Genomic DNA, 12552 nt, shown 5'->3' on the forward strand with positions numbered 1-12552 from the left:
GTCATGAAGCTTACCTTGAGAAGGCTCTCAAATTTATTCCATTGCAAGATTAATGTCTCCAGTTGAATTAGGTGGTCACATTTTTGAAAAAGGAAGTCTGTTAAATCATTCTTTGAAAAATTTAGGTGTCTAAAGGGACTAACAGATGAAGGACAAAGCATATGAATCATCTCTGATTCAGCTATTGTCATGTCTGCAATATTCATGTCTGCAAATATTCTGTATATGTCATCCTGTGTGAAGTACAGATCTGTGATTTTAATTTTCTTCACTATCAGTGCCTTCATAGAGGTACCTGAATAGTCAAAGTCATAGCTTTGTATGTGCGACAGTTGAGTGACATTGCTAACATTGAAGTATTCAATGGATGAATGCCATACAGTCTGAAAAATTTCCATAAGAGCACTCCAGTTCACCGACACATTTGTCAGTGTCAGATTTTGTAACCCAGAGCCTTGTCTGAAATTAGATAATAAAGCTACCAATTTTTTTACATGGTTATTTGTGATTTCTGACAACGACAGGCTTTCTGTAGTATTTTGTATCACAACCCAGTCAGAACTAGATTTGGACTGATATGTATTTGTATATAAGAGTGGCAGGCTCTTGAATTTTTGGTCAGAACTATCTTCTGGAAAACTGTTAGAAACAGGTGTAAGAAGTTCATTTTCCATAGACAGGTTGACATGGTTCCAAAAAGTTAATGCAAACAGATACTTGTAAACAAAAAAGTTTCTAAGAGAGCTCGTATTTTCTGACATACTGCTTTTTGTTTTCCTTGGAGATGTTCAAAACTTTTCTATCTGTCCATCTTTGGTGTAATCCTGTTGGAAAACAAACAAATAAAACCAAAAACCAGATTGCATCATTAAGTAGCTACGCAGGAACCATCAGAGCGATAGATTTTTTTAAGGTTCCAATTTCTCATTTTTCCCTTTGACTCAAAAAGCAATGAAGGTGCCTATTATCATTCAGGAGAGACATTATTTATTAACAGAACACCACTGAAATTTTCATTTAGTAAATATGTCGCATTTAATACATAATGAGTCAGTTTCTTAGAAAACATGTCTGATTTCATAGCTGACTAAAATTTGCTGCTTACTTACAGAATTACTGCTGTGATTCAATGTATTATGAAGGCTTCCCACAACTGTGTAATATACTTTGATTAGACAGTACATTAATTGAGATTCTCTCCTGAAGAATGTGAACTAGACTCAGAGACATTATTTTAAAATGCACTTGTGACTATAAAACTTGGACTGAAACTTAGGATGGAGGTTCAAGAGTCTGAATCAAAATCTGGATGTCTTTAGGTAGCTGAGATTGGATCCTCAGTGCTTATTTTAACTGGGAAAACTGGAGCAAGGGTAGAATGTTCTCTACTTATGCCATGAAAAAGTCCAGAGAAAAGTTTGCTTCTTGTCTGAGCTTGAGCATTTCCTGAATTTAGACTCTGAAAGTGGGGTATCCACTTGTCTAGTTTGTCAAGTGTACACAGAGGACACCAAACACACACTAGGAATACCTGCATGCTAAACAAAAATATACCAGTCGTAGAACCTCTGTACACAGAATCCACCCCTGACCTAAGGTCACTGACCTCACATGTCCCTGTTGTGAAAGAAGGGCTAATCTAAACACAATTTAGTGGGAAAAAACATCATAACCATGGTTTTGCTTTGATTTTCCTAATGGAGGTCACTTTTTCTTTCTGAATGTAGGAGCTTAGAGTAGCCAGCCTCCCTTTAAGTCAGCCACTGTGAATGCTGCCTTAAATCTCCTTTTAGATATTGCCATAACTCCATTAGACCACCCTTCTGAAAGAGGAACTGATAAGAACTTAGTTAGCACTTTCATACATGTAAATCTTGATGTGAGGTTGTTTTCTGGATTTTTGAAATCCTTTTATTTCCCCTTTTCCCCCTTTCCATCCCACTACTTTCAAATCATAATTATTGCCTGAAGCTTTCCACAGTACACATTAATGACTGCACTGGCTTTCAACTTTCTCTTGATATTGAAATGGCTAAATTGGGAGTATATATTTCGAGTGCCTCTACAACGAGACAGAAATAGCTATCATTTGTTGGTCTAAATTTACAACCTCAAGGACTACATCTTCTGCGCCATTAACCATTCCACAAGTTTTCTCAGAATTACATTACTAGGTGTAAAATATACATTCTCCTTGATCTAAAACAACCTATATTATGAAATCTCAACAGTACAACAACAAAAAAAAAAACAGTCCGCTGAGTTCTTTTGTAAAGAATGCATGAAACTAGGCTTGGAAATCATCTAAAAATAGTTGGATAATATGGCAAAACTTTTCCCGTCTTTTCCAGATTTTCATTTGGAAAAATTATATTCATCGTAGCCCTTAATAGGGATCTGGCCATCCTCTATCCTATTCTTCTGATTGTTTGGGCAATTCTACTAATGTATAAACAAATAAAATAAGTAGCTTCAAAAGAAATTAAAAAAAAAATCTTTAAATCATTATTCGTTCTTGGGATAAAATTTCAGCAATATCCAAGGACCAGATGAGAGAAGGATATGATTCTTCCATATTTTTATTTTCTTTCTCATTCCTATATCCTGGCATTCAGTCAAATTATTTACGAGTACCTTCAAACTTCCTTTAGAATATCCTACGAAGCAACAGAATTAAAAACTGTTATAACACATAACCTGTGACCTGGGGGCTAATGCTGGAGAAATTATCCTTTATAGTCATATTCCTTTTAATTCACAAGTATCCTCAAGTCTTCAAACTTGACAAAAAGTACTTGCTATCAAGAAAAGCAACCAGGAGGGTAAGCAAACCAAGATCATAGCAAGAAATTGTCCTGTTGTTTAAAGAGTGAGAGAAGAGATCAAAACTGAGGTTTTAAGAGTTTTTCCAATATAAAATTGGTATAAACTGACTAAACTTTCATATAAGAAATGTACAGAATATATTGAGCTATGAAGGTTCAATATTAAGATATGCACTTCACAAGTTATCAGCATAACACAAAACTCTAGTGTTACAAGTACACCTTTCACAAGGATGAAACATATTATCAAGTTAGACCCATTCCTGAACTGTACAAAAGCTATTTTCATTAATTCACTGTGACCCCCTTAACTGTGGGTGTAGTGCTAATACAAAGAGATTGCTGTTTGGTCAGCTTCTTTGAATAAATGTACTGAACATAAGCAACTTTATCCTCATTTCTTACCCATACACTTGAAAGTACACCATAAACTTGCTAATAACCCTCTATGGAAAACATGGGTCATTTTCAAATAAGATACAGAATAGAAAACAGTTCTAGCTAACAACATAAAATCAATAAAATGAAAACTTGCTCACCAGAAATCCCTGCTCTCCGAAAAAGCAGAAAATGTTCTCAGGAAAAGACAAAAAGAAAACTTCCTGTAATTCTATCCTACTGAGTAACAATACTTAGAAACGCCCAAACTTTTTATACAAATGTTTGTGCCATCTACTGACAGCTTGTAAAATGGCATTTGCTTTCCTCCAGACGTATTTTCCACATACAACACTATTGTAATATCCCTATTATTCAATTATTATTGAACTATGTGTTTTCGTGCTTTGCAATAGATTAAACAGGGGGGAAAATTAATCTTTTTACCAACTTTCTGTCTTTGTTAACTAATACGAAAATAAGTACTTTGAGCAAGTTTACAATGAAATTCAAACATCTCCTCTAAACTTAATAATGATCAAAGTTTACATGCATTATTATGATTTTTTTTTTTCCATTTTGATATACCGATTCAGTTGTCAAGTTATTATCAAGGCTGGTTTCTAAAAGTACCATTTGTCTTAGTTTAATTTACATTTAATGGGAATGGAAAAATAATCTCTCTCCTGCTCCAGCAGTGTTGTGATTGGGTTAAACAGAAGACACAGAAACAGTGGGTGGGGTTTGGTTTTTGTTGTTTTTTTTTAATTAAAACAGAGCAGTGCCTTCAGTATTGAATGCCCAAACACAGGATTATTGTCCCAGCAAAGACATAAACCAGTCTTCTTTTATTTCTGCATAATGTTGGTCAGAAATTCCACCATGGCAGAGATCTAAATATAGAACTGCCACAACACAAATTACCTTACTAGGTTAGCATACTACAACTCATTCATGATTTAACATTTCAATTATTCAGGAAGTAGAGGAAAATATCTAAAAAATTACTTTTTTCACTTTAAAGCTTATTCTGTAGATTATATTTCATTTCTCAGCCTTAAGTGAAAAGAGGTCATCCATAAAAGGAAAAGAAAGATGGAACAGGTAGTAAATGACAGAATATGGAAAATTCTCTGCTATCACGATGATGAGCTTTATAGTGGTACTCTATGATTTTATGATTTGTTCTCCATTCCTGTCAATTCAGACAAGACTATTCACAGCAGGTTTCCAAATGAGACCTTATAATAGCGTTACACACAAACCTCACCATTGCCTGCTCTTAGTTGGAAAGATTTTGCTATCCATTCTTAGGATGAGATAAAATCCTAAGGTAAGACCTTGCTTCTACCAAACATTCATTCCTGTTTTGGAATGTAACAGCTGAACTGCCTGAATATAGTCTACATGTTACTCTAATGAATACAGAACCAGACATACAATTGGTTAATGTGTAATAACTGCCATAGAGACCCTTATTCAAGATTATCTCTTCAGTTCAGTGACAGTATGAGCTGGCCACTGGCAATGCCTGTATGCCTACATACTACAAAGACAGATGCAGCATATGCTAAACAGAAAAATAAGCATATTGCCATTAACTGGATGCCATTAGCCCTTCAAATTTACCCCTAAGAACTACCAGTGCAATCACTGAAAGCAGATTAATATAGTCCTCGAATGTTATGCATACATCCATGTTTTAAGTCTTTCCACCTTTTATTTATATTTATCTATTTATTAAAAGGCAAGTATCTTTTCTGAAACCCATTAGAAAGATGATGACACTCAGAGTAATAACAAATTTCAGTGAAATCTGAGATGAATGGAAGTGTTCAATCTCTAATGCTTATTTATTGCAAAACCGTTGAAATATTACCATAGTAAGACAATATAAGTGAAATTAATTACTGAAAAATGAAACAGAAAAAAATTAGAAAATGCAAATGTTAATTTAAAAAAGTAATTTAGGAACTTAGGAAATGTATGCATCCTTCTGTCCAGACAGACATATGTACACATTTACACACATATAGTGTTAATTTCATCCTGAAGCAACGATACTCTCAGGCACATGGTGTGACTCTTTGAGGATGGTCCTGTGCAGAGCTAAGGGCTGGACTTGAGGATCCTTGTGGGTCCTTTCCAACTCAGCACATTCTGTGATAATTGTGTTACAACAGTGATTAACAATGTCTTGTAGCTCTATAGCATGCGTGGTCTTGTACAGAATCTGCAAAACTGACAGTGCAAAATCCACGTTAGAGTCAAAATTACCATCTCTCATGGGTAAAACAATCTCCAGCTATCGTGATTCCCCTATGATGCTACCCTTCCACAAGCTCCACTGAAAAGCAGAGGGAAATCCATAACACCACTCTAGATTTCATTTTCAATAAATACATCTAACATTAATAAAATAAAATTCTCTGACACTTAAATTCGCACTGGAAGACCCTCAAAAGAAATGTATTACTTAGGGATACAAATATTTGTTCTGCTACTACCTACCTTAATGAGAAACTTCAGAGACTTTTTCCTGATAAGCGTGTAAGTCACACATCATGATAGGTATTTGTAATGCACGCTTCTGAGAACTGTGGCTTTATTTTGTGGCCTCCTACAGTAGCTCTCCTCAGTGATTCACAACATGTTATTTTGCCTCCTGTGGCAACAGTAATTTCTTTCTTTGGCAGACTACTGACAAAAATGATGTTACAATAAATTGTGGAACTTTTTATCATCTTAAAGGGCATGCTTCGCCTTAACATAAAGTGGTAAAAAGAGGAAGAGGTATGAGGAACTACAGAGACAAAAACCACAGGTTGTTGGGCAAGAGCCTGCAAACCCTTTGCTCAATCCAGTATTTCTTTGGTGGCTGCAGGCACCCAGTGTCGACACCAACTGACTGGAAATGTGTGCACGTACCGCCCAGCTTCTGTCAGAGGCATTTCCTGTAAAGACAGTGATAACGAGGGTGGAAAGCAGCATCTGAAAAGCTAAATCTCAGTTGTTTAATTCTGCAAACCCATGCATCAGTAGGTGCTCACTTTGAGGAAGGATTAAACTTTCTAAAAAGGATACAATAATTTTTGATGCCAGCTCAGTGACTAGACTCATTGAAACTTAAAATGCCCCAGTATGAACATTATCAGTTTGGCCATAACAAATTATCTAGCACACATTTGGATAACTGCAACTGGCTAAGGGGTTGGGCACAAAGGGTTATAGTCAATATGGAGTAACATCAGGCTGGCAACCTGTCACTAGTGGGTTTCAGCAGGGCTCCATCTTAGGTCCTGTTCTCTTCAACATCTTCATTAATGACCTGGATGCAGGACTCAGAAGAATACTGTTTGCTGATGACACTAAGTTACTTGGGAGGAGTTGTCAACTCCCTCGAGGGCAGATAGGCCCTGCAGAGAGACCTCAACAAATTAGAGAGATGGGCAATCACCAGCCATATGAAGGTTAACAAGGGCAAGTGCTGGATTCTGCACCGGGGACAGGGTGATCTTGGTTGTGTGTATAGAGTAGGGAGCAAGAGGCTGGAGAGCTGTGCTGAAGAAAGGGACCTGGGGGTCCTAGTCAACGGCAAGTTGAGTATGAGTCAGCAGTGCCCTGGCAGCCAGGAGGGCCAACTGTGTCCTGGGGGGCATCAGGCACAGCATCACCAGCTGGTCGAGGGAGGGGATTGTTCTGCTCTGCTCTGCACTGGTGAGGCCTCACCTTGAATATTGTGTGCAGTTTTGGGCACCGCAACAAAAAAATATAAAGCTATGAGAGCATCCAAAGGAGGGCAATGAGGATGGTGAAGGGACTGGATGGGAAGTCATATGAGGAGCGAATGAGGTCACTTGGTTTGTTCAGCCTGGAGAAGACTGAAGGGAAACCTCATTCTGGTCTTCAACATCAGGAGGCAAAGCAGAGGGGCAGGTACTGACCAGTGACAGGACTCGAGGAAACGGCATCAAGCTGAGTCACGTAAGGTTTAGGTTAGATAAGAGTAAAAGGTTTTTCACCCAGAGACGGCTTGAGCACTGGGACAGGCTCCCCAGAAAAGTGGTCACAGCATCAAGACTGACAGAGTTCAAGAACAATGCTTGAACAACTGAGTTCAAGTTGCACAACGCTCTCAGGCCCATGGTGTGGTTCTTGGGGTGGTCCTGTGCAGGGTCCGGAGTTGGACTCGATGATCCTGATGGGTTCCTTTCAATTCAGCATATTCTGTGATTCTGTGGAATTTACCCCATTTCCGCCTTAGCGCGGACGCGGGGGATGCCGCCCGCGCCTGACGGAAGCGCTGCTCCACCCGCGCCCGGCGCTCCCGGCCGGCGCCCGCCTCGCCTCCCCCGCCGGGACACCGCCGGGACACCGCCGGGACACCGCCGCAGCCCGACCCCCGCCGCAGCGCGCCGGGGGCCGTGAGGGGTGATAATGGCGGCCAGGGCCACTCTCTCCGGTGGGTCAGCGCAGCCTGGAGCTCGGGGGCGGCTCGGCAGCGGACCAGCCCCTTTGCTCCAGGCGGGCGCCTCAGAGAGCCGGAGGCAGCGGGAAGCAGAAGCGCCAGCCCTCCCTCCTCCCTGCGGGCTGGTCGTCCCGGGCTGCCCGGCGCGCTCTGCCTCCTCCCCCCGCTGCTGCCGACGTGGCGGGGCGGGGAAGGGAAGAAGAAGGGGGCGCGCCGGCCGGGGCACTGCTGAGCGGTAAGGAACGCGGCGATTTCTAGTTTTTCTGCCGCTTCTGACACTGCGGACTCCTCGCTACACAGCTCTACTCCAGAGAGGATTTCGAAAAGAGGGGGGAGAAAAGGGAAGGGGGAAGCTGTGGCCGCTGCGGTCTTGCGGGAGCGGCGCCCCGGCTGCCCTGCCCTTCCTGGGGCAGGGGGACAGCGGGGCAACGGGACAGGGTGAGCTGGCGCCAGGGGTGTCGCCTGCGCTCGCCGTGCCCGCAGCGTCCCGCGGAAGAGAAGCGACAGCAGGCGTCGAGCGAGAGGGGAGCGCGGTGCCACCGCTAGAAAAGTTATCCCTCAGGCACGGGGACGGTGGTCCGTGCCCAAAGGTGCCCGGCGGCGGCTGGGATTTGCTTCCGAGGCGGGCTGAAACCCCTCGGGCGGAGGGTCGGCAGGTGCTGCCACCGCCGGCCCCTTCAGGGCGGACCGTTCCGGCTGGTCGGTGCGGGCCGGGCGCTCCTCTGCCGCCCTGTCCGGAGCTGGCCTTGGCATCTCCCTCACGAACTCTCTGTAGATTAATTCCCTTTGGGCAGAGTTGTCCGGGTTGATTTGGATCAGGATAATCTCACGGATGAGAGGTTGAATGACTCCTTACCCCGGGTGCAGCACGTCTCGTGTGTTCTGACAGATCCGGTGATTTGGTATTACGTGCCTTGCTCCCGTAAGGAAGATTTGGCAGACAACTGCAGGGACCGTGGCCTGAGTGGTCCCCAAAGATGACCTAGTCTTGCAAAAATTCATGTATACGTGTCTGTGCAATTTTTAAAAAAGTGCTGGGCTCACTCAGAACTGATCTCCAGGCAAAATGACGAAGTATGTGTGTACAGTATGTGTGTAAAGGTTTTGGTAGAGGATTCTCATCTCTGACGATGGAGTTTTTCTACCCATCACATAGGGGGTACTGTTAAAACATTGACAATACTTACCTATACTAAAACATTTTATAGTATTTGCTGTATTCGTCATGGAATACTTGTGGCAAATGCAAAGATTCTGACTTGTAAATGCATGTTTTCTGATGATAACTAAGGTACATGTAAACTGGTGTAATATACACGGTACCAAATGCTGTTTATTTATTTTCTTGTTCACTGATACCAAACGCTACTCTTGGAACTGTTCAAGCAACCAATCTTCCTTCAAGTGAGATAAACAGGCTGCTAAACCCACATATCTATACAATTCTATAGACTTTAATAAAATATACTCATTTAAATACATGCTTCTCAGGCAAATTTCTCCTAAATCCCAGTTATATTTTGCGTTTTTGCCTTTTTTTCCCCCCGTTCTTCCGTTTCACAGAACCTCAGTTCTTCCTGTCAAGTACAAACCTTTGGGCCATATTTAATTAATATGAGAATCAATGAAAAGGCAACATCTATGGGGAGAACTGTATGAGTTTATTTTATGCCATACAACTCAGCACAGTCAGGAGCTTGCAAGCTCTCTGTCAAGGGTTGTCTTCTGAGTAGAGTACAAGGTATATTGTTGTTGCCAACAAGTAAGTGGTAGTAATCACTGTACAGTAGTCCTTTTGGACTCTGCCAATGCCACTCCTTAATCAACCGTAGAGCTTGCTCAATGGCCATATCTTTTCTTTGTGGATCCTCAGCCAGATGACTGCACAGTGGTGCAAAATACCTCCAAAGTTACATTGGAAGATAAGGAGTAAATAAGAGAAAACTGGTTCATAACTTTCAAAAAAAAAATCAATAACTGTACCTCATACAATCTTACCTTGGCTTCAAAATTGAAGTTTAATCACACAGCTGGAATTTCAGGAGCAGGTGAGAAGCGTTGCACTTCCCAGAGAGCAAACCTTTGAGTCAAGTGATGCAGAAACAGTGTAAGCAATGAATGTCTATGAAATGGCTCCAGGGACCATGGTCTGTCATGTTCACGAATTATGCCCCTTCTCCAACACATAAATATCCCCACAGTTTTAGTCACACTGTGTTACCCTCCTTGCCATCAGTCAGCAGGCTGTAGGAACCTGTGTATGTGGGGATGATTAAACGGAGAGGAAGAGCTGCTTGACTATTGCAGCTCCGATTATCCTATTCTTCAGTGGTCTTTCATGCACACCTAATAGTGAATGTAAAAGTTAACCATGTGGGAGCTCTTACATTTAACTTCTTCAGACAAATGAAAATCCTTTCTCTCTCACTAAACTATATTTTGGAAAACAGTAGTGCTGTTCTTCGTACTTGAGTGAGATCCTGCAAAGTGATTTAGTGTTTAGAGTATTATCCTGGTACCAGTGCCAGCGTGATGCATGTGCCACAGGGCTCCATGCTTTAGGAGGCCTCAACACTGTGTATTTTATAGTAATTCAAATGTTTATGGAACCTAAAAGACTTTGTTTTCTACATTCAGAATTGAAAATGTCTGAAGACATATCTGATGGCGTCCCATCTGAAGAAAAATCTGAAGTAATGGAAATGCCCAACAATGAGATATTGCCTCCTGAATCAGTACCACATCTCGTAGAAGCTGAGATCTTGCATGAGTCTTCACAAGATGAACATGGACAGGCCACTCAGAGTGCCAGTAATAGACAGGAAGGAGACATAGTAATTAATGAAAACCCTTTGACTGAAAAACTAGTTGAAGGTCTACCTTCCAGTGAAGAGGCAACTGAAGACATACCCACTGAGTGCATTGAAACTGTGAGCCTTGATACAGAACCTGAATCTGAAGAAACACTGCATGAACAAAGCAGCCCAGTAAGTAATACTTTCTTTTCTGTAAAAGCTCTCCCCTCCTTGGGTTGTAAGGACAGAATTTTCTATCATGTACATACTGTTTTTCGCAAAAACCTAGGGAGTTATATGAAGAAAACCTGCATAGGGATAAAATAAATTAAATTGCAACACCAAGCTTTTGAAAACTAGGAATAGTTTAATTTCTCTTTGCCAGTATGATATTAATTTGGTCTTTCACATCTGGCTGCAATAAAACTTGCATTATATAGGGATTATATGTTACTGGAGGATTCCTTGAGAAAACAGTTTCTTAATATGATTTAAATATGTAATACTGATAATTGCTTAACACTACACATTACTGTAGAAGGTATGCAGCCCCTCCTTTGACTGAGTTTATTGAACTCAGTTGTTATTAGTTCCCTGTGCACATCTACTGAATTGCACTTGTGAGGAGGCTCGGGAAGAGAAACATCCAACTCTGGCTTCTGGTAGAACCTAGAAAGGAGACAGGTTCCTGCCTCTCCCTAATAATAGCCTTAGTAAACTTGTATGGCTTTATTAGATTTTGTGCCTGAAGAAATATTAGGACATCTGTAAAGGCATCTCTGGAGTTTTAGGTGCTTTCAGGAATAGGCAACGTGAACTATGCCTTCCATTCTGCTTTCTTATGCACAGAAGCTTGAACTCTACAGAATATTCAATCTATCATCATTTATCAAACACCAGACTCTGTTGCTGATGGGTTCTTTGTGTTTCCTCCTGCCTTTTGAGAGCAGGAATTTTAAACAGTGGAGTAACATTTTTTTTCTTACAGACCATAGACTCCTCATCTAAAGCAAGTAGATGGGGAGCTTGGGGTACCTGGGGAAAGTCTCTCCTGTCATCAGCTTCTGCCACAGTAGGTAAGTGTTCAGTCAGTAAAGTGCATGGAAATAATTCATAGTTTTAATGTGTCATTAGACACGTTAGTGTTGCATCTTAAGGTTTCATAGACAGTTTTGATTTTATTAAATAGGAAGATGGACCTTCCTAAACTATTGAAGCACATAAATATTTCTTTGGGTCAAATCATGGACAAGGTGCTAGGCTTGATTGTACAGTTAGTGAATAACCTCATTGTGGCTTCTTCACAGAAAGGATCCATTATCTGATACAATTACTATCAGCCAAAGGCTTATGGTTTCTGAAGTCAAAGCACTGCAACCCAGATTCGTGCTCATGCATGTTGGTGGCTTATACACCGTGGCTTTTGCCTTAGCAATATGAATTCACTCCTCATAAATCATTCCAGCTTTCATTGCCACCAGGTGAAACTGTTAAGCTGTCACACCAGACTTCAGAGAGTAGAACAACGTATTGAAATATGGGCCCTAAACTCCTTCTCGTGTACTCTCATTTCCAATAGTATGTCAGTACAAAATGTCCCTGTGAAGACTTAGGTAAAACTTAATCGTTGCACATCGAAAACTCACAGCCAAAAAGCGAAGGACACAAATACATAGTAACCAGTGGGAAATAATTTCTCGCAAAACAGAAATGTTTTGTAACAAAAAGCTGTTAGCTAGTCAGTTCTCATAATGGATCCACAAAATACCTTTAAAAGATGAATCTAGGAATGAAAATTGCTAGTTACTAAAAATAATGGATTTAACAGAGATACTGGTTTTATGATCCCGTACAAGGCTAAATAATTCTCCTTATCTCCTCCGTTCCATGGACAGTAAATTGTTTCTGTCTCTTTCTCAGAGGAGGGAAGTTTCCTTGTCCTCTCTTTTTTTTCAGTTACATCCACAGTCAGGAGTACATAACTGCCTTTTCTTTCACAGTCCAACCAATTAACATTTCTAATAAAATTCAGACTGGATTTCTAAGATGTGTTTAGATTTGTAGAAATGAAGGTTGTTGCTGAAAG

General features: G+C 40.9%; 2 protein-coding genes across 4 annotated transcripts in view; one reads left to right on the forward strand and one right to left on the reverse strand.

Annotated features, from left to right (window-relative positions):
* Positions 1 to 2: 2 nt before the first annotated feature.
* LOC113969113 (toll-like receptor 1) lies at positions 3 to 6720 on the reverse strand (the record flags this gene model as incomplete). The annotated part of the gene is made up of 2 exons (XM_027686317.1): positions 5715 to 6720; positions 3 to 824 (listed from the first exon to the last, which is right to left on the reverse strand). A coding segment is annotated over exon 2 (759 nt), but the record flags the coding sequence as incomplete, so codon positions are not given.
* Positions 6721 to 7804: 1084 nt separating this feature from the next.
* Positions 7805 to 12552, forward strand: part of FAM114A1 (family with sequence similarity 114 member A1) — a 34614-nt gene continuing 29866 nt past the window's right edge. For 2 of the 3 annotated variants that reach the window (XM_027686491.1, XM_027686492.1), the window contains exons 1-3: positions 7805 to 7906; positions 10309 to 10658; positions 11455 to 11542. In XM_027686491.1, coding sequence (XP_027542292.1) covers positions 10317 to 10658; positions 11455 to 11542 — 430 coding nt within the window. In that variant the 5' untranslated portion in view covers positions 7805 to 7906; positions 10309 to 10316. The remainder of the gene's footprint in view (positions 7907 to 10308; positions 10659 to 11454; positions 11543 to 12552) is intronic. The other variant, XM_027686490.1, reaches the window with a different exon arrangement.

Source organism: Neopelma chrysocephalum, unplaced genomic scaffold (genome assembly GCF_003984885.1).
Source record: "Neopelma chrysocephalum unplaced genomic scaffold, ASM398488v2 Primary Assembly neopelma1_71, whole genome shotgun sequence".
NCBI classification, from domain to species: domain Eukaryota; kingdom Metazoa; phylum Chordata; class Aves; order Passeriformes; family Pipridae; genus Neopelma; species Neopelma chrysocephalum.